This window comes from Aphis gossypii, chromosome X (assembly GCF_020184175.1).
Source record: "Aphis gossypii isolate Hap1 chromosome X, ASM2018417v2, whole genome shotgun sequence".
In the NCBI taxonomy this organism is placed as follows: Eukaryota; Metazoa; Arthropoda; class Insecta; order Hemiptera; family Aphididae; genus Aphis; species Aphis gossypii.
Genome location: NC_065533.1, coordinates 53,568,536 through 53,592,518, shown reverse-complemented (window position 1 = coordinate 53,592,518; position 23,983 = coordinate 53,568,536). Strand labels below are relative to the sequence as shown.

General features: G+C 27.1%; 3 protein-coding genes and 1 long non-coding RNA gene across 5 annotated transcripts in view; 3 read left to right on the top strand and 1 right to left on the bottom strand.

Moving 5' to 3' along the window:
• The window catches only part of LOC126551614 (putative inhibitor of apoptosis), a 40,160-nt gene extending 33,716 nt beyond the window's left edge, over positions 1 to 6,444 (top strand). The window contains exon 9 of the transcript XR_007605526.1: positions 6,247 to 6,444. The gene's annotated coding sequence lies outside the window, so the exon portion shown is untranslated. The remainder of the gene's footprint in view (positions 1 to 6,246) is intronic.
• LOC126551613 (putative inhibitor of apoptosis) overlaps positions 1 to 23,983 on the top strand; it is a 94,153-nt gene that overhangs the window by 35,508 nt on the left and 34,662 nt on the right. The gene's annotated exons all lie outside the window — the stretch shown is intronic.
• On the bottom strand, positions 1,101 to 23,347 carry LOC126551619 (uncharacterized). The gene is made up of 2 exons (XR_007605533.1): positions 22,563 to 23,347; positions 1,101 to 1,184 (listed from the first exon to the last, which is right to left on the bottom strand). It is a non-coding gene; the product is annotated as an uncharacterized LOC126551619 (long non-coding RNA).
• LOC126551616 (putative inhibitor of apoptosis) lies at positions 2,033 to 5,517 on the top strand. Its single transcript, XM_050205523.1, has 8 exons — positions 2,033 to 2,277; positions 2,400 to 2,521; positions 3,106 to 3,351; positions 3,415 to 3,637; positions 4,042 to 4,260; positions 4,324 to 4,517; positions 4,581 to 4,657; positions 5,425 to 5,517. The coding sequence occupies exons 3-8, from the start codon at positions 3,106 to 3,108 to the stop codon at positions 5,438 to 5,440; spliced, it is 975 nt and encodes a 324-aa protein (XP_050061480.1). The 5' UTR covers positions 2,033 to 2,277; positions 2,400 to 2,521; the 3' UTR covers positions 5,441 to 5,517.

The following is a 23,983-nucleotide window of genomic DNA, read 5'->3' as shown; positions in this document are numbered from 1 at the left end:
ATATTCATGCTTTTGACGAATTTTTGTAAATATTTGAACTTAAAATGCTAATAAAAAAAAATTGTGCCTATGTATTCTTATAATTTTTTAATCACTATAAGAATAACATATGAGGAACTTTGTATTAAATTTTCAAGTATTTTGATAGGGCCAAAAAAATTTTATCGACACTTCAAAAATATTTTTTCAGAAAAATTGAAAATTTCAGTTGTCTATAAATAGCTCAAAAAAAGTCAAAATATTTTGAAATTTAAATCACGTAAAGAAAACGCGAATCTTAATAACTGGTAAAATTTTCAAGTATCTACGACTTATACTTTTTGAATAATAACAAATATCAAAAATCGTTTGAGGCTAAACTGTTATTTAACGCGGTTTTTGTAAAAATTTAAATTTCAAACACTCATAAAAATTTTTTGTCTGAATCCGGTAGAGTTTTTTTTACAGATATTTGAAGAAAAATGTATGGAGAACTTTGTACCAAATTTTCAAAACTTAGTTATAAAAGAAAAAAATTTTATGATTTTTCAACTTCAAAATTACTTGCAAATTTTCGCGTTTTCGACAGATTTTGTAAAAATTTGAACTAAAAACGCTTATAAAAAAAAATTGTGACTAACGATTTTTAATTTTTTTTAGCAACATTAAAAACAACTCATAAGGAACCTTGTATTAAATTTTCAAAACTTTTTGGTCATCCAAAAATTTTTTATCGACACTTTAAAAAAAATTTCTCAAAAAAATCGAAAATTTCAGTGGTCTATAAATAACTCAAAAAAAGTCAAAATTTTTTGAAAATTTAACTATATAAGGATACCACTGACATTAATATTTGGTGAAAATTTCAAGTATTTTCAGTGATTAGTTTTTGAATTACAACCATAAAAAAAAATCGATTTGGTCGAAAACTGGTTTTGCGTAAAAATTGCCGTTTTTCCGTCATTTTTTTTTTTGTTTTTCTCGATTTTTTTGAAAACTGTTGGAAAATGTTAACTTTTTACCTCTATAATGCACCAAGGATATTCACTTTTACATCGGAAACCACCCCCATTGTTTGAAATTGGAGCATTATTTCGACTAGTTATGCTGTACACAGACACAAAAACAAAAAAAAAAAAAAAAAAAAAAAAAAAAAAAAACACACACCATTGTAAAATCAATACATTCATCACTTCGTTCAGAATCTAAAAATGCTTTATGTATTAAGTAATTTATAAATATAGCTTTTTAATTTGTGAATAAAATAAATTTTCCTTTTTGCTATTTATTGTTTATAAGTAGTTTAATATACCTAAATAGTATTATAGTATTATACGTTTTTGTTTTTTATTTTTAATCAATCAATACAATCATGACGTGATTTGACTATATAATATAAAATTAAGTGAAGATACCAAACACTCGTTTTATTATCAAGTTTGCTGCGTACTGACGCCAATTTAATGGGTTTTTTAACGCACTTTGGTGTCCAATATAATATTATATTTAAAAATTCAGTGGCTATTTTTTTGATTTTCCGTAGAGCACATATTTTAATTTGATCTTATAGTAACATCGATTCGCCCAAGGTATGGTCGCAGAATGTAATATAGTACGATAAAGGTGGTGCACATTTTTATTTTGAGTAGTGCACAAAATGTGTCGTAGTGCACACAAAAACTGCCACTTTAAATTAAAGTTAATGGTTTATAATTTGCTTCGCATTGTTGAACGTTATTTTATTATAATTTTACACAGCACTACTACAGAATATATTTTTCATATAAAATGTTATAATGAATTATGATAATATATAACAAATTAATACATTTAAATAGATTACCAAAAACCTATACTTCAACGAGTTCTTAATGTTCTTATCAATGTCATTAGAGCTCAGCTATTTCGATTGGAATAATAATGAGTATATTATCATTTTTCTCCGTCCTAATCGCTTAAATTGCAACGTTTTATTGATCGTAGTATTACGGGCATGACGCGTGACCATATAGATGTTTATACTATACTATGTATATATATATTATATATGGTATACTATATACATCTCGATGCGCATGACTGTTTAGTATGTTTCGCTTTTGCTGATCCCCAAGCCGGCCCGGCGTGTTCAAATATATTTCATTACTTTAATTCGCCTTTAACGTAGTTCTCCTGGTACTGTTTATTGGTTTACGTTATTTTTACATAAAAATCAATCAGTCGAAATTAGTTAGCCACAACATAAGTTAGGTACGGAGGAGACGTGCTCATATAAAGCTACATTTTTGTAAACCGATAGTAAGTATATCAGCAGTATAGAATTCCAAAAACATCTACTACATTCATCACTTATCAGCGATGTGTGTGTGAATTATCGAGTCCGGCTAGTGTTAATGAGTTTGTGATATTTGACGTTTCAGAAGTTGCAGTCACCTTTTGTTCGGTGCCCCTAATAGACGTGCTTGTTTTCAACACTTTTTATTTGTCCGTCAACGACGTATTTTGTGAATCCAAACACAAAACCGCTAGCACCGAATACAGGGTAAGAAGTTCTTTTATTTGTCTTTAAAATCATAAAAGATTTCAATTATGTTCTCCGATTGTTTAGTCTGCTTTTCGAGCGACAACTGTCGTCTGTCACAGTCAATTTTCAATAATATTTGGTCATCGTATTTTTTTATGTATGTTTCATTTTACGCAATGTTTGTCACTTACATTAACTTTATTATGATTGATTAGTTATATATTTATACTATCAATTATCTATTTTTAATCGTGTTTTTGTTTAATCTAAACTTATATATTATTGTCATTTTATTAACTAATAAATAATATAAAGTTTAAATATTATAAGGATCATTAACATATTACGCTACGGATATCTTATAATAAGAAATAATAAGATATTAATTTATGTGGTTATGTGCTTATTTAAATAGTTAATCGGTAGTCAATATTTTATAGAATTCCTATAACTTAAATTAAATCTAATTTATAAAATATTTTTATTTTTGTGTTTTTTTCTTATAGTACTATACCTCCATTTAGGTTTATTATATTGAGTATGAAAAGGATGTTTTTATTTATTAAATGTAAATTAATTGATATGTGTGTTTTTCTTTGCAGATGGATATTGACATGAATATTTATATGGATTTTGAAAGTCGTTTGAAAACCTTTAATGAAAATTGGAGTCTAACTTTTATATCACCTTTTGAAATGGCCCAAGCTGGTTTTGCTTACTTAGGCGTTAAACATCTAGTGAGATGTAGTACTTGCAAAATAAGACTTTCTACATGGCGAAATGGTGATAATCCATTATGTATACATTTTAGTATCGCTACTAATAGATGTGGATTTCTTCGAGAGTCTGTAAGTAAATATCAAATAAATTTAATATTTTTGTACCTAATTAATTCTTATTTTTCTTTATAGTTGATGACAAGTAGAGGTCGTATGAATACGTTTCAAGACTGGCCTGTTACCTTTTTAAAACCTCGTGATATGGCCAAAGCTGGTTTTGTTTACACAGGTGTTGGAGATAAGGTAAAGTGTTTTACGTGCTTGGAAGAATTTGATAGATGGGAAAAAAATGATACTCCAATGGGTGAACATATGTATCACAGTTCACAATGTCCATTCGTGATTTCATACAAAAGTTAGTATCACATATATTTAATATTTTATAATTTTGTATTGAATTAACATAATAGATTTTGAAGTAAATACTATGTGTTTTTAATAACATAACTATAACCGAAAAATCATTATATAACGACAACTCATATATTAATTAAATGGTTATTTGAAATTAACTCCACAAATTTCAGTATCATTATAAATCGTATATTAGCATCAGAATCAACTTTAAATTTTAATTAATAATATTATCAAATTGTTATTACAGACTTTTTTGAATTTTAATAATAATTATTATAAAGTAAAATTTGAAGGATATTCTATTATTATTGCAGTTTAAATGACTTGGGTCTGATAAATAAATGATAATTTTTCACTTTTGCAGATTGCTTGAAATAATTATATAATTTAATCATATTTTAGGAAAATTTAACAATCCTTCTGGTCCCTATGGCTTAACCAGTTTGGGAGTAAAAACGATAGAAGATAAGTTACATACTGAGGGTATTGTGCTATTTGTAAATCCTTTAGTTTATGAAACAATGGTTGCCTTGAATGCCCGCCTCAAATCATTTAATAGATGTGTGATATCATTGCAACTAGATATTAATGCTGTATGTAAAGCTGGATTTTTTTATTCAGGTAAAATGATAATAATATTGATAATATTTCATTGTTCATTTTAATATTTTATTATGTTCTTAGGCAATGGTTATACTGATAGTTTGACTTGTTTTTATTGTGGTGTTACTATCATTAAATGTAATGGAGACTTTGACCCATGGGAAGTACATGCCGAAATGTCGAAAACTTGTAATTATTTGTTTTTAAAGAAAGGCAAAAGCTTTTGCGACAGGGCGAATGACGTGGAAAGCGATGAAATAAAATCCAATCAACTGGTAGTTTAATAATTCTACTACATTAGAACAATATTTGAAATTTGACTTGTATTTTATTTCTAGAAATTATTCAAGTTGATCGCTGCAAAGAAAAATACACTCACACTCAAATCTAAAATGAGTATACAATCAACAAAAAAGTACGTTTCGTTGAATAAAAACAACCAATTTAATAAGTAATGCATCTTTTAATTTATATTAATTATTTTTTTCGTTATTTGTTTAATAATTCTAACAAATAGAATTTATAATTTATTTTATGATATTAAAAAGTATAATTATATTTTATTTCTATACTATATTACTACAACATTAATTACAATTCGGAAATTTTAAATGATTTTATTTTGTTAATAATATATAATTATACTACACTGTGTTGTGGGTTGACGGGATAAAGTGCGAGGCATTTTAAATCTGTAGATTAGTTGGAACTGCATGGATTGTTGAACATAAATAGTATAGAGGATTTAAAATTCGAATTGGTAGTATTGGCTTATCTAACTGTATAATTAGAATTTAGGTTTAGAACATTATTTGTTGGGTGATTGTTTTACATACTTAAATGTAAATCAAAAAGTAAGTTGCATTTTTCGCTTTTTTTTCGTTGTGAAATTGTGTACTTCCATTCAAGCAAACTTAAACTTAAACCAAATTTTATTAAAAAATATCTACTTACCGATACAGATACAAGGCCCAATGCAACTTACTTTTTGATCGCACCTAGTATATATTATTAATTATACCAGATGCCACGTCTTATTCATCACAATGTTTAATATAATATATATAATATAATATAATAATTATAACTATAATATTATTATTATTATTATATTATTATTATTATTATATTATAATTATATATATAATATATAATATTATTATTACTTTTTTTTTTTTATAGGCATTTTAAAAGATAAAAATCACCAAAATATTATCTGATAAAATTGAGGAGCATCTTTTTCAAAAGCTAGCACCAAATTTATTACCTGATAATATGTTATGCAAAATTTGCTATAAGGAAGTAATCGAAGTTGCTATTGTCCCTTGCGGTCATGCTATTGCCTGCATTGATTGTGCTTTATCGTTTAATTATTGCTCCATGTGTAGAATGTCATGCTCAAGATTAATTAGAATACATTTATGTGTGAATAAAGAAAATGACGAAAATCTCAAACTAAAACCGTGCACTTCAAAAATATCTTCAGGCGATGAATTGAACCCAAAGCTTTGCAAAGTTTGTCTTAAAGAAGAAATGTTAACAGTATTTTTACCTTGTAGACATGTCTATACCTGTGTTAAATGTGCAGAAGAAACAAGTGAGTGTCTTGTTTGTAGAGAAGATGTCTATTCTCTTATTAAAATATACTTATAAGTTTTACATAACTCATTTTAATTTTTTATTTTTGTGACTTGTGTTTACCAATAAAATGACACATTTTTAATAATAAGCAATGCATAAAATAATAACAATAACACTTAGTTAGGTTTTATAATGTAGAGTTTCATAATGTAAAATAAATATTTATTATTACTAATTATTAAGTGTCGTCATTATTGTATGTCTGACTAGAAATACCTTATTGTTTTTAGGTAAATAATTTGTGTTTAATGCATTAATGAATCATTTTATATAACTTTTTTTTTTAAGTATCTTAAGTTTTAATTTAACTTGTGTATTATTCATTTTTTTTTTTGTGATATAAAAAGCCAAAGGCTTTTTAAGGTGGTTGAAGTCGGTTAAATGAATGGGCCAAGTATATTTTCTAAAATATACCTAATAGAGATTTTTTTGAAACATAAATTTATTATTTCTGTGTGATAGAACACTATTTCTTTATTTTAAACATTTTTAAAATGACTTAAACCACTTAAATTATTTGTAGATATGTGTTTATGTTTTTTTACATTTATTTGAATTCAATTATTTTACATACATTTTTTTAAAAATATTTTTAATTAACTTATTTATTATTCAAGTGTGTACTATTTATTATAAAACTTATATTAGATAGATATATTATTACTACCTATATTATATTTTATATTTATAAAAAACATTCAATTGAAGTTAAATTAGGATCTATTGACTATTCATATATTAGACATAGTATTAAATAAGGATTAGTGCCAAATACTGAGCTCTTTTGAAATTAATCAAATCACATAAATAAATGATTAGAAAATTAAGACTACATATTGTAATCATATCTGTATTAGATTATTTAATAAATTAAAGAACTAGAAAAAGTGTTTACAGATAATTATGGTTTGTTGCATCAATATCTCATTTACACCCTCAAAGTGAACATTTTTTATGTTCTAAATATTTGAAATCCATAGTTGGTCCCTAACCTTAATATAGATAATTTATGGTTAAAAGTAAAAAAATTACCAACTGTTTAAATTTTTTAAAACCATAATAATGTTAAAGTAAAAATCCAAATGAAATCATTTGATTTATCTGAGAGTACAAACTTGCATCCAATGAAACTTATAGACTAGCAATTACCTATTATAAAAATTTTTTAGATTCCAGTGCAGTATATAAAATAAATTTTTCCCATTATTGACGATTGAAAAACTATACAAGCAATTGAATGACAAATGATTGTCTAGTTAATTTAGATTTAATAAGCCAAAAATAAAAAAATCTAATTTAGATGTTTTTGTGTAGTTGTTTTCTAAATACCACAAAAACAAGAAAATAATGTTAGGTATATTGAATTGTTTAGTATTTACATAAATATTGTATTTTAACCGTTTTTTATTTATATACATGAAGTGAATTTTTAACATTGCTTAAATATTATTTTTGATTACCTAGTATTAAGATATGAAAATAATTTCTTCCACCATCCATAGGTAAATTTTAAATAAATAGGTTCTATAAGTTTCTCATTGGAGTCAAATTATGAAAAATAATATAAGGGCCAAATGTTGTTGGCCTTTCTATAGACATTTTGTGGCTATATGCCCGCTATTAACTCAGTTTATAACTAGATAATATACATGGTCAGATTTTTAATTTACTTAAAAAATCATAGTTTATTTATTTAAATTTTTTTTGCAAATTAAACAGGTGATATATTTACAGAAACATTATATATGTTACGGTCAAAGTGTATAAACGGGCGTTGTAGTACAATGCCCGGACAATGTGCGCAATGCCCAATTTCAATGGACAATGTGGAAAATTATACACTTTGCCCGGGCATTGTACAGAATGACCAGAGCACCGTGGGCAATCACAATAAATTAATTAAAAATGTATAAAACAATTTTTGTTATCTTAATAATTTACAATAATTTATTTAATGAATATTGACAAAAATTGGTGCCCGGGTACCAAACATAGCCTCATAAGGAGAACACTTAATTCCGTGATGTAAACTTCTATTTTTCATAAATTGAATGAATTTAAGTCCCTCACTCCATTTATTGGTTTTATTATCTGTTAACCAGGTGGCAAGCATATTTTCTACATCCTGGTTAGCCCTTTCGACAGAGCCCTGGCTTTGTGAATGCCGTGGCTTGCCATGCACGATTTTCAGTTCTTCCCACATACTACATAACTCTTCAATAACCTTATTAACAAATTCTCTACCGTTATCACTCTGTAAGATGCACGGAGCTCCAAATGTAGTAAAAATATCAAGTAATATATAGGCAACTTCTTCTGCACGTTTGTGTGTTAATGGTTTAAGTAAAACATACTTTGTTAGGTGATCTTGATAAACTAAAATAAATCGATAATTTCCATCAGGTTGAGCTTGCATATCAATCAAATCTACTTGACAGCGAGAATTCATTTCTGAAGAAATTATTGGTTTAACAACTAGCCCTTTTTTCACCGTTTTACCTTTTCTCTGACATAATTCACATAGGTTTAAATATATCATTAAACATTCCCTAGTAATGTTTTTATATTTTGCGTTCAGTTCATGTTCCATTCGGTTTCTACCTCCATGTCCAGTTTGCAAATGCACGTCATGAATTATTTTATATAACTCTTCGTTATAAACATAATATTTGATAGTATTTGGATCAGTTACCGGTACAATTAATTTTTCAATATTAATTACATTCATTATATCATAGCGCTTCAATAATTTATAATCATTTGGTTTTAATTTTGCTCCACTTTTTAACCGTTTGACTTCTTCTAATACTTCGTTGTATTTTACTTCACTTAAAAATACATTATTCGAATTTTTTTTACTCAAAAGAATATTAAATTTTTCATAAAATTTTAAATCAACCATTTTAAATATTAAAAAAATAAAAGTTTTAAGAAAATTTAAAAGATAATAACACGTGTAAAAATACAGCCGATCCGTTAAATGGTGTAATTTCAACTGATCTACAATTCTATATTATATCTCCGGTCTTAAATGTCGTCGGCAAACCCTCTGATAAAAATATCACGCGGTAATCATCTATTATATTCGTTATACTCTAATTATTATTATACTAGTATTATTACAGATATCGAAACCATATAGGTAGGTATAGTATCGGTTGTTATAATACGTACAGTTATTAGTACAGTAAGTTTTATAGTTAGATACCATCGCGGAGAAAATGTAATCGATAATCGTTATCGTCGTTGTAACGTTAAAGAAAAATTATACTTTATACATGCAGAGGCGGAATCGCGATAAACAACTTACATTGCCCACAAACAATTAAGCACTGTACACAATGCCCGGCTATTGTATTACAATGACCAGGCAATGTACTCAAATTAAAAGCAGATTCAGCTTTGCCCAAACATGATGAGCACTGTGCACAATGCCCGGGCACTGTATTACAATGCCCGAATTATACACTTTGACCGTAACATATACATTGAATAGCAACATCCCCTATAAGCCAAACTTGTGCTGAAGAAGTAGTTTTTATCAATTACAATTGTACATATTATAATTTTTTTCAAAAGTTGATATTAATAGAAAAAAACAGTACACCATACAGTATTTTAAGTTAGAACCTAGGTGTAAAAAAAAGAAAAAAAATATTTAGTAAGAGTAATATACCTAGTACCTACCTGAATTGAAACTCGTGGCTTGTTACTCTACGACCAATATTGTGTATATAATGTGTATGTGTAAATCATAATCGATTTATTTCTGGATTCTCCACTTGTGTGCAGGTTTCTCATCCAATCATTTATTTGTGTATATATAGGACCAACTGTAAATATCACAATTCACGACATTGCTGTTCAATATTGTTCGATGTTTTACTTAACAATAAATAATAAATCGATACGATTATGTCTCTATTATCAGTAGAACACAACAATGTTGTATTGGATACGCGTCGGTACGTATTATTGTATATTTTATGCGATATCAGTAAATTTATCTGCTGGTAAATTCCAATTGCAATTGTGAAATTGAAAATGTGGCACAAATTATATTTTCTATTTCGTTTTCTATCGTGGCGCAAAATACATGTTATAATTTTATATTTTGGCGCAAAATTACAAACGTACCTAATTGCAAATTAGTAATTACACGTTATAAAATTGGTGCCGTAAAATACCATCTCCCGTCTGCGAAACTCTTGTGACGGTCTTCCTAATCGGTGGAGTACAATTCCATAAATTTGCGAGATCGTGTAGATTTTAATAACTATTGATAAATAATATACATACACGATTCCGCATAATAACTTAATGTTGCCCTTGCCATTCCAAAAATGTATCTAAACAAATATTATACATGTTTTACTGTAACATAAATATATGGTACAATATTTTTACAAATCGTTATGTGCTTTTGAAAACATGATTTTTGTTTACATTTTACACATAGTTAGATTCATTGAATTATCGTATTTTACATGTATTGTAATTTGGGCATATAGTTAATCTTAATTATTTCCATATGATGATATTTTGGAATTTTAATTTTAAATATTTTAATAATAATAATTATAATATTATTAAACATACTTTTTAATATTATGTTACTTTTTTGTTTTAGTTAATATTTTAATAACTGTTAGATTTATACTTTCAGTACCTATAATTTATAAATTACCTAACTCAAAATTAAAGACATGCACATTGAAAACAATTTTATTTATAAAACTGTCATGATGTCATACCACTAATACCTGTGTTAGTGCTTATGATGAATTCTTTCTGTTGAAAGCTAATAAAATACTTAATCTTTATAGAAATAAAGTATTAAAAAATGATTTTAACAATAGTATTTGTTATTTTTCAAATTTTCTCGTAGATCAAATCTCAAAATGTTTTTATGTCCAATTTGCCTTTGGTAAATTCATATTTTGCTTGATTTATTGAATGCATTACAAATTATATTCTACAATTTCTACTTTTACCATACATAATTCTGATTTATTTTAAGATTTCTACTAACATAGGTATATTTATGATTTACTCTTGCTGCAGGAAAAATATCGTATATATGATGGTGTTTGATAAAATATAAGATTGTGATTCGACAAAAAACCAACCAATTCAGTTTAATCTTGGTCTTAAAAATATCAAGTATAACTGAGTTGAAAGAAAATGCAATGTATTTAGTACCTTTTGACGATACTCTTATAGTAAGTATTTATTCGTATCATAATAGTAAATTTATAAACCTATTCATTCCTAGGTTCCTAATTAGATAATGACCTGGGAGGTCATATTTTTTGATACTTAATTGATTAAGAAGCTAGCATCATAACAATATGTAGATACAATTATGCAACAATTTTTAATTTTAAACTTTTTTCAAAATTAAAACATCCGCAAACGCTTATGATGAGATGCCTAGATAATAGATAATATACTTTTAAATATGATAATAGTGGTAAATTAAACCATTATAGAGTAAAAATATAATGATAATTTGAATATTATTATTATATGATTAAAGGAGCACAAAACTAAGCTGTACTACTATAAAATGTAAAACATGATTATATTATATACTTCAGGATTCGCAGTTTATTGTCAAAAAATGTATTTAAGTGTTGCACATTGTATGCAATGAATGTACAATATAATCGTATATAAATCACATACAATGTCCTACTTGAAATGTGTAAACAAAACAAAGTACATTTTTATATTGAACTAGTGAATTCCTTAATAGTTTTGTACTGCGGCGAAGCTGTCTATCCGGCCAAGAATCCGCCGTCAACTACGAGGGACGTTCCGTTCACCATAGTGGAATAGTCACTGAGCATGAAGATGACTGCATTCGCAATATCGTCGGTTTCTAAAAAATGGCATTAACACAAAATTAAATATTATTATAATATATTGTGAATATTTTTGTGGATCGCGCATCGAGATGGATTTTCATTTCAGCACGCTCTTCGAATTCTATTGTACACAAACCTGCGAATCTGCCCAGTGGGATACGTCTCATTATGGGTTCAGATTTGTTGGGATCTGACCAAGCGATTTTACCCATACGGGTCAACACGACAGTTGGATTTACGTTGTTCGTACGGACACCATATTTGCCCAGCTCGATTGCCATTGTTCTGGTGATTTGATTTACAGCTCCTTTAGACGCACAGTACGTTGTATGATCGGGTATAGCTCTCTAGAAAGTCAAACATTAGTATCATCATTAACTAAATTATCCAATGCGATTAAAAAATTGCAATTTAATGTGGTTGAGTTATTGTGAGGCTTAAACCACTTATGTCCTACTAATTTGGCAGCTGTAAGGCGTATTTAATTTGTTTTTTTTTTAACGTTTGATGGCACCAAACACGTATTACGTGTAATAATTTAATTAACTGCCTTGAAAGCCGAATGGGTGGCAAATAAAATAATAGAACACTGCAGAATGCCGAAGACTGCACGCGTCATTCTGTTACAATTTTTTATTAAAGACAAGCATGTCATTAAATTATTTATAATTAAAATGTTATATTTACATAACTTTTGTTATATAGCTATACTAAAACGGTGCATGGTGGCCATTTTATAATATATTACCTCAACTTCGCGTACAAGGTCTTTTTAACACCCTAAGGCCGGAGCTGTACATGACGTACCTATTCCGCGATGTTGTCAGTCGAATCAGAAATGCGTTGGTTTATATCAGAGTAGCTATACACGATGGACGTATAATACGCCGCATTTTTATCCGCGGCGGAAATCGCCGGCCGGCTTGCATTTTGGCGGGCGAACGCCGAAGTAATAAAAACGCGGCGTATTGCGTCCGTCATGTATAGCTACTTCAATATAAACCAACACATTTTCAATTGGACAGAAAACGATGTAGAATACGCAGCATTCGAAACGCGGTGGAAAATGCCGTGTATAGCTGCGGTCTAAGTTTTTTTTACACTGTAACTCCGCACATGGTTTTTAATTTTTTTTTTCTATCGTTTAAATACAATATATTAAGTTAAGTTAAAATAATATTAATAGATAGGTAATACCGGAAACGGCATAATAATATTATCTAAACGATGTACCTATCACTATATTATATATATTATATATTATAATATTTATAAATTGCATATTAGTTTTTAATTGAGTTATAATTATTCAACAATTTCTACTAGCATGATTAGATATGATATGACTTTGAAAATATAATAGTTTAATTTCAACATGGTTTTACACCGATACAGCGATATCTCAATAGAGGACGTCACACCCGTACATACTGTCTCCGTCTTACATAAATACAATTACAAATTTTCAAGCAAAGAAAAAGAGTAATTACCAAACCTATTTTCAAACTTAAAGGTAATAATATTATCTAAGCAATCTCATAGGCATTTATTGATATTTTAATTTTGAAGTGAGTTACGAGAATTTTAAAGTTTAAATATTGTACATAACTATTGTTATAACTCATTTAAAAATTAAAATATCAATAAAAGTCTATGAGATGTCCTAGATAATATTATTATCTTTAAGTTTGTTAATAGGTAAATTTCCTCTATTATTAAAGTCAACTGCATAAAATTGATTCCGCTGAACGAAATTTTGCTATGTCATATATTATGTATATGTAAGACGCAGACACATGCGGGTGTGCCGTCCTCTTATCTAATTAATTTTATATGGTATGCGGACTTTTGACGTAAAAAAATATTTATGGAATACAGAGCTACGGTGCGTCATATTTAAATGTTCAGAAGGTTGGTAAATTTGAAATAGTGGGTAGGGCAATCAAATTATTTAAACTACCCGTTTTAATTTCATTCGGCGCCACTGTTAACGTTTACAGATAAAATACTTTTGGTTCATATACGCAATTTAGAAAATGTTTACTACTATAAAAACTATAAAGTTATAAGTTATAAGTTATTTAAGCCAGGGCTTTAGTTACAAGGTTACAACAGTTTAATCTTATGTGATACCTACATGCTAACCGCTGTGAAAAATAATATAATAGTACTTCATATAATATAGCTTACTGTTGAAATCGTCGAGGAAATATTTACAATAGATCCTTTGATACCGGCATCTATCATGTTTTTGGCCACTGCTTGACTTATTCTCACCAAAGCTCTGGCATTGATATTCAATGTCCTGAACAAAAACATTTATCATTTATTAGAATACCATAATGCCATAAGTAATAGGCAATAGCGAAAAATAATAATTGTGGGAATGTATTTTGGCATAAAATAATAAATTATAGGTACATTTATAATGTCTCTTGACTATACTGATCAACATTAGGATTAACAATTATTTTATTTATTCTATCGTATTGTTAGTATTTATATTTTTTTATAGAAATCTATGAGTATATACTATATTGTTTCTTTTGCGAAAAGATGTAGGTACCTTCAAAATTTTTTATTTTGTTGTTGTTTTTTTTCTTATTTGCTATTTTAAATTACTATTGTTAACTCTCTGCTCCATCACAAGCTTAGGCTTAAAGGAGTAGATATATTTCTTTGTTTATACGATTTATTGTACATATGAAGAAAAAAAATTGTAATATATAATATAAATGAGTGTGTGTGTATGTGTGTGTGTGTGATAGATAAATATAATTTATATTATTAATCTTATGTGTAAGACATAGTATATATTTTTGTATTTTACTTATTCATTTTATATGTAATATACTCGTACCTACGTTAGAAGAAATCACTGATAATTGACACAAAATACATTCATTTTCTTAGTTAATTTTTAATATTTCAAAATTTTATTATTTTTATTTTTAGGAGTATAAACTCAGGAAAAACTAAAACACGTACTTGGAACGAAAAACAAGCCTAATTCTGGTTTATTAAAATTAAGTTTGACAAACCGCATACTAAATAAAAAAAAAATAAAAAAAAAAAAGCGGGCAAGTGGGTACATTAGGGGGTGGGGTTGACCTCGGACTAGGGTAGGTTAAATTTGAATGCAATGATAGGTATCATTGTATACGAAAAACGATTCTGAACGAAGATGATTTGTCAGTCTAGGATATAATTTCCAGTGGTTGGTGAAAAAGGTGGTTTATGTTTATGACCTGAATACACCAAAATTTAAGTTCTTTTATAATTATTGTAAGCTAAACTTATGAAAAGTCTTGTATTAAATTTTCTACCCTTAGCTACCTATAAAAACATTTTTATGAATTATACCTACAAAATAATTTGCAAATATTCATAATTTTGACGAATTTTTGTAAATATTTGAACTTCAAATGCTAATAAAAAAAAATTGTGCCTATGTATTCTTATAATTTTTTAATCACTATAAGAATAACTTATGAGGAACTTTGTATTAAATTTTCAAGTATTTTGATAGGGCCAAAAAAATTTTATCGACACTTCAAAAATATTTTTTCAGAAAAATTGTAAATTTCAGTTGTCTATAAATAGCTCAAAAAAAGTCAAAATATTTTTAAATTTAAATCACGTAAAGAAAACGCGAATCTTAATAACTGGTAAAATTTTCAAGTATCTACGACTTATACTTTTCGAATAATAACAAATATCAAAAATCGTTTGAGGCTAAACTGTTATTTAACGCGGTTTTGTAAAAATTTAAATTTCAAACACTGATAAAAATTTTTTGTCTGAATCCGGTAGAGTTTTTTTTTACAGATATTTGAAGAAAAATTTATGGAGAACCTTGTACCAAATTTTCAAAACTTAGTTATAAAAGAAAAAAATTTTATGATTTTTCAACTTCAAAATTACTTGAAAATTTTCGCGTTTTCGACAGATTTCGTAAAAATTCGAACTAAAAACGCTTATAAAAAAAATTGTGACTAACGATTTTTAATTTTTTTTAGCTACATTAAAAACAACTCATAAGGAACCTTGTATTAAATTTTCAAAACTTTTTGGTCATCCAACAATTTTTTATCGGCATTTTAAAAAAAATTTCTCAAAAAAATCGAAAATTTCAGTGGTCTATAAACAACTCAAAAAAAGTCAAAATTTTTTGAAAATTTAACTATATACAGATACCACTGACATTAACATTTGGTGAAAATTTCAAGTATTTTCAGTAATTAGTTTTTGAATTACAACCATAAAAAAAAATCGATTTGGTCGAAAACTGGTTTTGCGTAAAAATTGCCGTTTTTCCGTCATTTTTTTTTGTTTTTCTCGATTTTTTTGAAAACTGTTGGAAAATGTTAACTTTTTACCTCTATAATGCACCAAGGATATTCACTTTTACATCGTAAACCACCCCCATTGTTTGAAATTGGAGCATTATTTCGACTAGTTTTAAAAAAAAAAAAAAACACACATCATTGTAAAATCAATACATTCTTCACTTCGTTCAGAATCTAAAACACACACACGCCAGCTCGAATGTACGTCATATAAAATACATGTACACGAGTAATGGTATGCGTACGTAGAGCGAGACTTATATACTAATTAATAGTCACTCTCTCGCCGTTGCGTTTAAATGAAATCGTTCAACTGGTAAATATTACGACACAGGTGTGATGATTGCGTTACTTGTGCACGATACATTTGCAGGATATTATTACACAGATATTTCTAGTATATAATATACAGGGTGATTTTTTTATCGTTGAACACTCATTATTTCAAAAAGTATTCATGTTTTTGAAAATATTTTTTTACATAGTTTCTAATTGTTAAAAAAACAACGTTTTTATAAAAAAATTATATTTTTAAACATTTTTTATCCTTATAATTTTTTACGTTTTTACTTTTTTGAATGACAACATAGATTTTTAATTTCATATTCTAAAGCAGAATAATTTTCTGAGTAATTCGATACATAAAAATCGAATTTAGGGTGAGTAGTTTATGAGTTATACGTATTTAAAGTTTAGTTGCGCGGAGTGGAGTTACATTATTCTGCTTTGGAATATGAAATTAAAAATCTATGTTGTCGTTCAAAAAAGTAAAAAACTTAAAAAATTATAAGGATAAAAAATATTAAAAATATATAATTTTTTATAAAAACGTTGTTTTTTTAACAATTAGAAACTATGTAAAAAAATATTTTCAAAAATATGAATACTTTTTGAAATAATGAGTGTTCAACGATAAAAAAATCACCCTGTGTATTTGCAGAGGCGTATTTAGAATTTTGCTGCCCTGGGTACACATTTTTTTCTTTTACAACTGCTTCAATCAGTTTAAAAATAAAACCATCCAGTCACATTTACTGCCCCACAAACAAGTGCTGCCGGGCCAATTGCCCCCCATGGCTCCCCCTAAATACGCCGCTGGGTGTGTGAGATCAATATTGAGTGCTTAACTAGCAAAATAAAAAAATATATTGTTTTATTCACTGTTATTATATCATACAATAAGATTATATAATTTTTAAAAATCTTCAATAAATTTATCATGTATTAAGTAATATTATGGTAAAAAAGAATTAAATTTTAAAATAAATAAGCACAGGTCTTTTATAGGTTTATGTCTTACTTACACATTATATTATAAAATATATAATAACTTTTTCCGTGCGGTTTGAAGGAAATATACGATTTTAACTGCTAATTAAGTTCTCTCTTTCTCTCTCTCTCTCTATATATATATATATTAATATTTAATATTCTTATATTATAAAATATTATGTACAGATTACTCTGCAAGGTATAAATTATTTGGCATTACAATGTTAAACTGACCATTTGAAATCGTTATAAAAACATGTGTATACAATGTATATGTATGTATATATATATACATATACATACATATAGAGAGAGAGACTTAACCCACGCTTTGTAAGAAATTTTGTAGAATAATGTTAGGGATTGCTATGGTTTTTTGTTCGTTTCACGTTCAACTCTGAGAATAATAGAGACTACACAGATTAATACTGTACATATATATATATGTATCATATAAAAGGGACTGTATCTATTCAAAGACACTTCTTGCAGGTGTTCAACGTAGCAACTTACTGCCTCACATGGTTTCTATTAGTGATGGGCACTATCGAATAGTTTACATTATCGAATAGTATTTGATAGTTTGGATTAACTATCGAATATCTATTCGAATGTTTTTTTCATAACCGATTAGTTATTTTTTAATAAAAACTATTGAATAGTTCATTCAGTATTCGAATAGTTTTATTTTATCAGACTATTCGAATATGGTTAATTATCGAATATCTATTCGAATATTTTTTAACATAACCGATTAGTTATTTTTTAATAAAAACTATCGAATAGTTCGATGGACTTTTCAGTATTCGATTCAAAAATTAGGTTATTGAGTTTTGTATTGTATTGATAATTTGCTAATACCACGGACGTACATTATATATAATTTATCATTTATGTGTACAGTATTGGGTATTTGGGCTTGCGTCGTTTGCGATGTTACTTTTTTCTGATTACAGTAGAACCACCAGAACCCCTCTAATCCATCACCTTTGTAACTGGGGTTTTAGTCGGAACGCTAAAACGGTCAGATTATCAGAATATACAGAAACAATAGTAAACTGGCAATTAATTTTATAAATGTATCTAGCTAGTAGCTACAAACTATAAATTGGAAAATTCAAATTTATTTTTAATGTATTTATTTCAATTTTTGATAATCTAATATTATTAATGTTCCTCCATTGATTGACGGCAAAACATGCTAAGGACAAATGCACAACAAAGGACGGACAGTAATAATCATTGTGACCTGCATTGGCATATTGTCCTGTTGCAGGAAGCCCATTAGGTTTTAACACGTTGAGTGACACAATTTTCATAAATTTTATGTATGACTTATGTAAAATATCATTTACTTAGGTAGTTACATTACACCTGAATCAAATGCCCAGATTAGATTTGGACTCGGCTAATCTTAGTTTCAAGCAAACGATTTCCAAACCATTTAGTCACCGGCCCATGGAACCGGAATTAAATTCACCAGATGGACCGCCTTCTAGCAGACAGTAAGAAAAATAATAATCGTAAATAATCTATTTTTTGGTAAATATTAGTTAACTACTTGAAAAGTCATGCGTTGTATAATAAGTATATGAGTTTGGCATACAATATTAGTTAGATAGGTATGGATGTCCGATGTAAAAGAATATTATATACCTATGTTATCGTATTTGTTGTTTTTCTCTTTTTTCTCTCTCTTTTTTTTTTTTTTTTCTATACTTCAATGACCATAATATGAATTATTTAATAATTTTTGCGTTTTTTACAAAAATGTAATATGCTTATGCTTATTTAGGCTAGTTTGTCTTTACATTCTTTTTTATTTTATATTATTCTTTTATAGAGTGTAGGTTTATTTTAACTCAAATTATTCATATGTTTTTAACACGTATTACCTACTATTATATATCTATATACATTGTTTTAATTTCTTAATTAAAGTTTAATTTAAGTACTAAGAATTTAGGATATTTGAAAAAAATTGGTATGAACATATTTTTATTATTTTATTTATTGATATCGAATTTAATTAATCATATCCAATACGCATATAATTTGTACCTACATACTTAAAAATATATTATGTTTTCACGTTATATAGTGTTTATTATAATGATTTGAGTATGTTGTTATCAAATTATTTTTTGTACAATTCTATTATCTTATTATATTTTATTTTTACATGTATGATAATATTTTATTAATTGTTGTTATTATTATTTTTTATTTATTTTTTTTTTTTAGACAGTGATAGTTAATTGTCTGTATCTTCTCTTGAATGATATTGTTTAAGGCGCCTAACGTGGATTATATCTTCAGTTACTTTATTATCTAAAATTAGTTCGACTTTATAATTTAGGTCATTGATTTTCTCTAAAATTTTGAAAGGACCTCTATATTTTGGACCTAATTTTGGAGATTTCCCTATTTCTGAAAATGGAAATTTAATAAGAACTAAGTTTCCCGGATTAAAACTAATTATTTTATGCGATTTGCCATGATATTTTTATTTGATTTTGTTAAGCTACTGACACTATACCTACTGGGAATTTTATTACGTATTTCATTTAATTCAATTAACGTCTTTTTTATATCATATGGTAGATTATTTGGAATTAGTTTATTTTCGATTGGAAAATATGGTTCAAAACCATGCATTAAATAAAAAGGACTGTATTTTGTACTAGTTTGTGGGGTAGCATTATAGCTTAACGTTACGTATGGTAAATAGTAAGACCATCTAGATTGATTATTATCTTCTATATAATTTTTTAGTGAAGTAGTAAGAACACCATTAATTTTTTCGACCAGCCCCTGTGATTGGGGGGAGTAACTTGTTGATAAAACTTGTTTTATTCCTAAATTGTTACATATACCATTTACGAGTTTATTTTTGAAATGAGTACCTCTATCAGAAGAAAATATTTGAAAACATCCCCAATGAGATACTATTTGAATGATAAATTTAACTGTTGATTCGGCGGAGGCTGAAGCAACAGCTTTAGTAAAAATAAATTTAGTATTATTACATGCAGCCACTAATACGTATTTCTTTTTATTGCTGGTAGTTAAAGGACCTAAATAGTCAAACGTTAGCCTATCCAATGGTCTATTTGATAATTGTATAGGTTGTAATTGACCTATTGGTTTGCCTTCTGATTTTTTATTTATTTGGCATTTATAGCATGTTTTTATGAATTCAATGGTGTCTTTAACCAAATTTTCCCAGTAATATTTATTTTGTATTTTATGAATTGTTCTTGTTTTACCTGTATGACCTCCCGTAGGTGATTCATGATAAGATTTTAATATATTATTAATTAAAGTTTTTGGAACTACTAGAATTGGCACAAAATTTTAAGGGGGGGTAAATTTTTTGTAGTATAATATTGCATTTAATAGCGTAAATCTTCGTGTTTTTCTTTTTATATTTTTAGAAATATTTTTGTTATTTGGTTCTATTGTTGTTTTAATTATATCAGAGCAAAATTTGTCTTTAGTTTGTTCATTTTTTATATTGTCTAAATCTAAATTTATTTCTGTATGTTCATTTTCAACTATTACATCAATTTTATTAACTGCATTTCTAAATAAAGCATCTGCTATTAAATTCTCTTTACCTTTTTTGTAAATTATATCAAAATTGAAATCTAATAATTTAAGTGTTAATCTAGCTATTCGAGCAGAAGGGATTTTTAAATTTTTGTAGTATTGAAGACTTATGTTGTCGCAGAAAACAGTAAAGTGTCTTCCCCATAAATATTCTCGGAAATAAGTTATTCCAAAACACAACCCTAAAAGTTCTAGGGTAGTTGATGAATATGTTTTTTCATTAGCCAATAATTTACGCGATGCATATCCTACTGGATGTAATATATTATTATTATCGGGTTGTTCAATATAGGCTCCTAAACCCGTAATTGAAGCATCTGTTGTTAGAAAAACATGTTTATCGTCATCAAAGTGTTTTAGAAGTGGTTCAGAGATTAAATATTGTTTTAATTTTTTAAAAGATTCCTATGTTCTATTTGCCAGTCTATTTTTTTGTTATCTCCTTTTATAAGTTCAGTGAGGGGGTGTGCTATTTTTGCGAAATCTTTTACGTGTTTTCTGTAATATGAACACATTCCTATAAATGACCTAACCTCTTTTTGAGTTGTTGGTTGTTTGAATTCAGTTATTGCTTTTGTATTTTTATCCATCGGTTTGATACCTTCACGAGTTATAATATGGCCGAGTAATTCAATTTTGTTATTAAAAAAGAAACATTTACTTGTTTTAAGAGAAAAATTTAATTTATCCATTATTAATAAAGCATTATTTAAATTATTTAAGGCTTGTTCAAAGTCTTTGCCATATGATGCTAAGTCATCAATGTATATTACGAGAGATTTATATAATAATTCTGAAAAAGCTTCATTCAGTTTTCTCTGAAAGATACTTGAACTAACTTTTTGGCCTTGTGGGATTCTGGTGAACGTGAATAGTCCATGACAAGACGTAAATGCAAGTTTATCTTGGTCTTCTTCTTTGACAGGTAATTGAAAAAAACCACTATTAAGGTCAAGAGATGAAAAATATTTTGATCCTTCTAGAGCTCTTAATAAATCTGTAGTTCTAGGTAAAGGATATTGATCTGTTTCTACTCTATCATTTAGTTCTTTATATGAAACTACGAGCCTATAAGATCTTTTTTCCTTCTTTTTTACTGAAAAGGCTGGAGCTGCAAATTTTGATGTTATAGGTCGAATGATATTTGCATTAAGTAATTTGTCTAATTGTATTTTTAATTCTTCACGTTGTTGAGGGGAAACTCTGCGGGGTGTATTAAATTTAGGATCCGTATAATTTTGTTTTAATTTTATTTCGCAAGGATCTATATTAGCACATTTTATGTATGAGGTGTCAGTTGTAAAAAGGTGAATGAATTTTTTTAATAATTCAACTACTTTTAGATTCTGAACGGAGTGAAGAATGTATTGATTTTACAATGATGTATGTTTTTTTTTTTTTTTTTTGTTTTTTTTTTGTTTTTTTTTTTGTGTCTGTGTACAGCATAACTAGTCGAAATAATGCTCCAATTTCAAACAATGGGGGTGGTTTCCGATGTAAAAGTGAATATCCTTGGTGCATTATAGAGGTAAAAAGTTAACATTTTCCAACAGTTTTCAAAAAAATCGAGAAAAACAAAAAAAAATGACGGAAAAACGGCAATTTTTACGCAAAACCAGTTTTCGACCAAATCGATTTTTTTTTATGGTTGTAATTCAAAAACTAATCACTGAAAATACTTGAAATTTTCACCAAATGTTAATGTGAGTGGTATCCGTATATAGTTAAATTTTCAAAAAATTTTGACTTTTTTTGAGTTATTTATAGACCACTGAAATTTTCGATTTTTTTGAGAAATTTTTTTTAAAGTGTCGATAAAAAATTTTTGGATGACCAAAAAGTTTTGAAAATTTAATACAAGGTTCCTTATGAGTTGTTTTTAATGTAGCTAAAAAAAATTAAAAATCGTTAGTCACAATTTTTTTTTATAAGCGTTTTTAGTTCAAATTTTTACGAAATCTGTCGAAAACGCGAAAATTTGCAAGTAATTTTGAAGTTGAAAAATCATAAAATTTTTTTCTTTTATAACTAAGTTTTGAAAATTTGGTACAAGGTTCTCCATACATTTTTCTTCAAATATCTGTAAAAAAAACTCTACCGGATTCAGACAAAAAATTTTTATGAGTGTTTGAAATTTAAATTTTTACAAAAACCACGTTAAATAACAGTTTAGCCTCAAACGATTTTTGATATTTGTTATTATTCAAAAAGTATAAGTCGTAGATACTTGAAAATTTTACCAGTTATTAAGATTCGCGTTTTCTTTACGTGATTTAAATTTCAAAATATTTTGACTTTTTTTGAGCTATTTATAGACAACTGAAATTTTCAATTTTTCTGAAAAAATATTTTTGAAGTGTCGATTAAATTTTTTTGGCCCTATCAAAATACTTGAAAATTTAATACAAAGTTCCTCATATGTTATTCTTATAGTGATTAAAAAATTATAAGAATACATAGGCACAATTTTTTTTTATTAGCATTTAAAGTTCAAATTTTGACGAAAATTCGTCAAAATTATGAATATTTGCGAAATATTTGAAGTTGAAAAATCATAAAATTTTTTGTGTTTATAACTAAGGATTAAAAATACAACACTAAGTTTTCCATAAGTTTACCTTCAAGTATCTATAGAGAAAACTCGAAGCATCATTATAGGAAAAATTTTAAGTGCGTTTGAATTTTAAATTTTAACGAAATAGCGTAACGATAACGATTTATCCTCAAACGATTTTAAATATTTGTTATTATTCAAAAAGTATAAGTCGTAGATACTTGAAAATTTTACCAGTTATTAAGATTCGCGTTTTCTTTAAGTGATTTAATTTTCAAAATATTTTTTAATATAAGCTGGTTTTTTTAAACCACCTTTTTCACCAACCACTAGAAATTATATCCTAGGCTAACAAATCATCTTCGTTCAGAATCGTTTTTCGTATACAATGATAACTATCATTGGATTCAAATTTAACACTCCTATAATATATAATAATGATC

Coding starts and splice junctions, on each gene's coding strand:
- LOC126551616 (XM_050205523.1), top strand. CDS start 3,106: ATGGATATTGACATGAATATTTATATGGATTTTGAAAGTCGTTTGAAA. Junction 3,638..4,041: donor ATTCGTGATTTCATACAAAA/GTTAGTATCACA, acceptor ATCATATTTTAG/GAAAATTTAACAATCCTTCT. Junction 4,261..4,323: donor AGCTGGATTTTTTTATTCAG/GTAAAATGATAA, acceptor TTATGTTCTTAG/GCAATGGTTATACTGATAGT.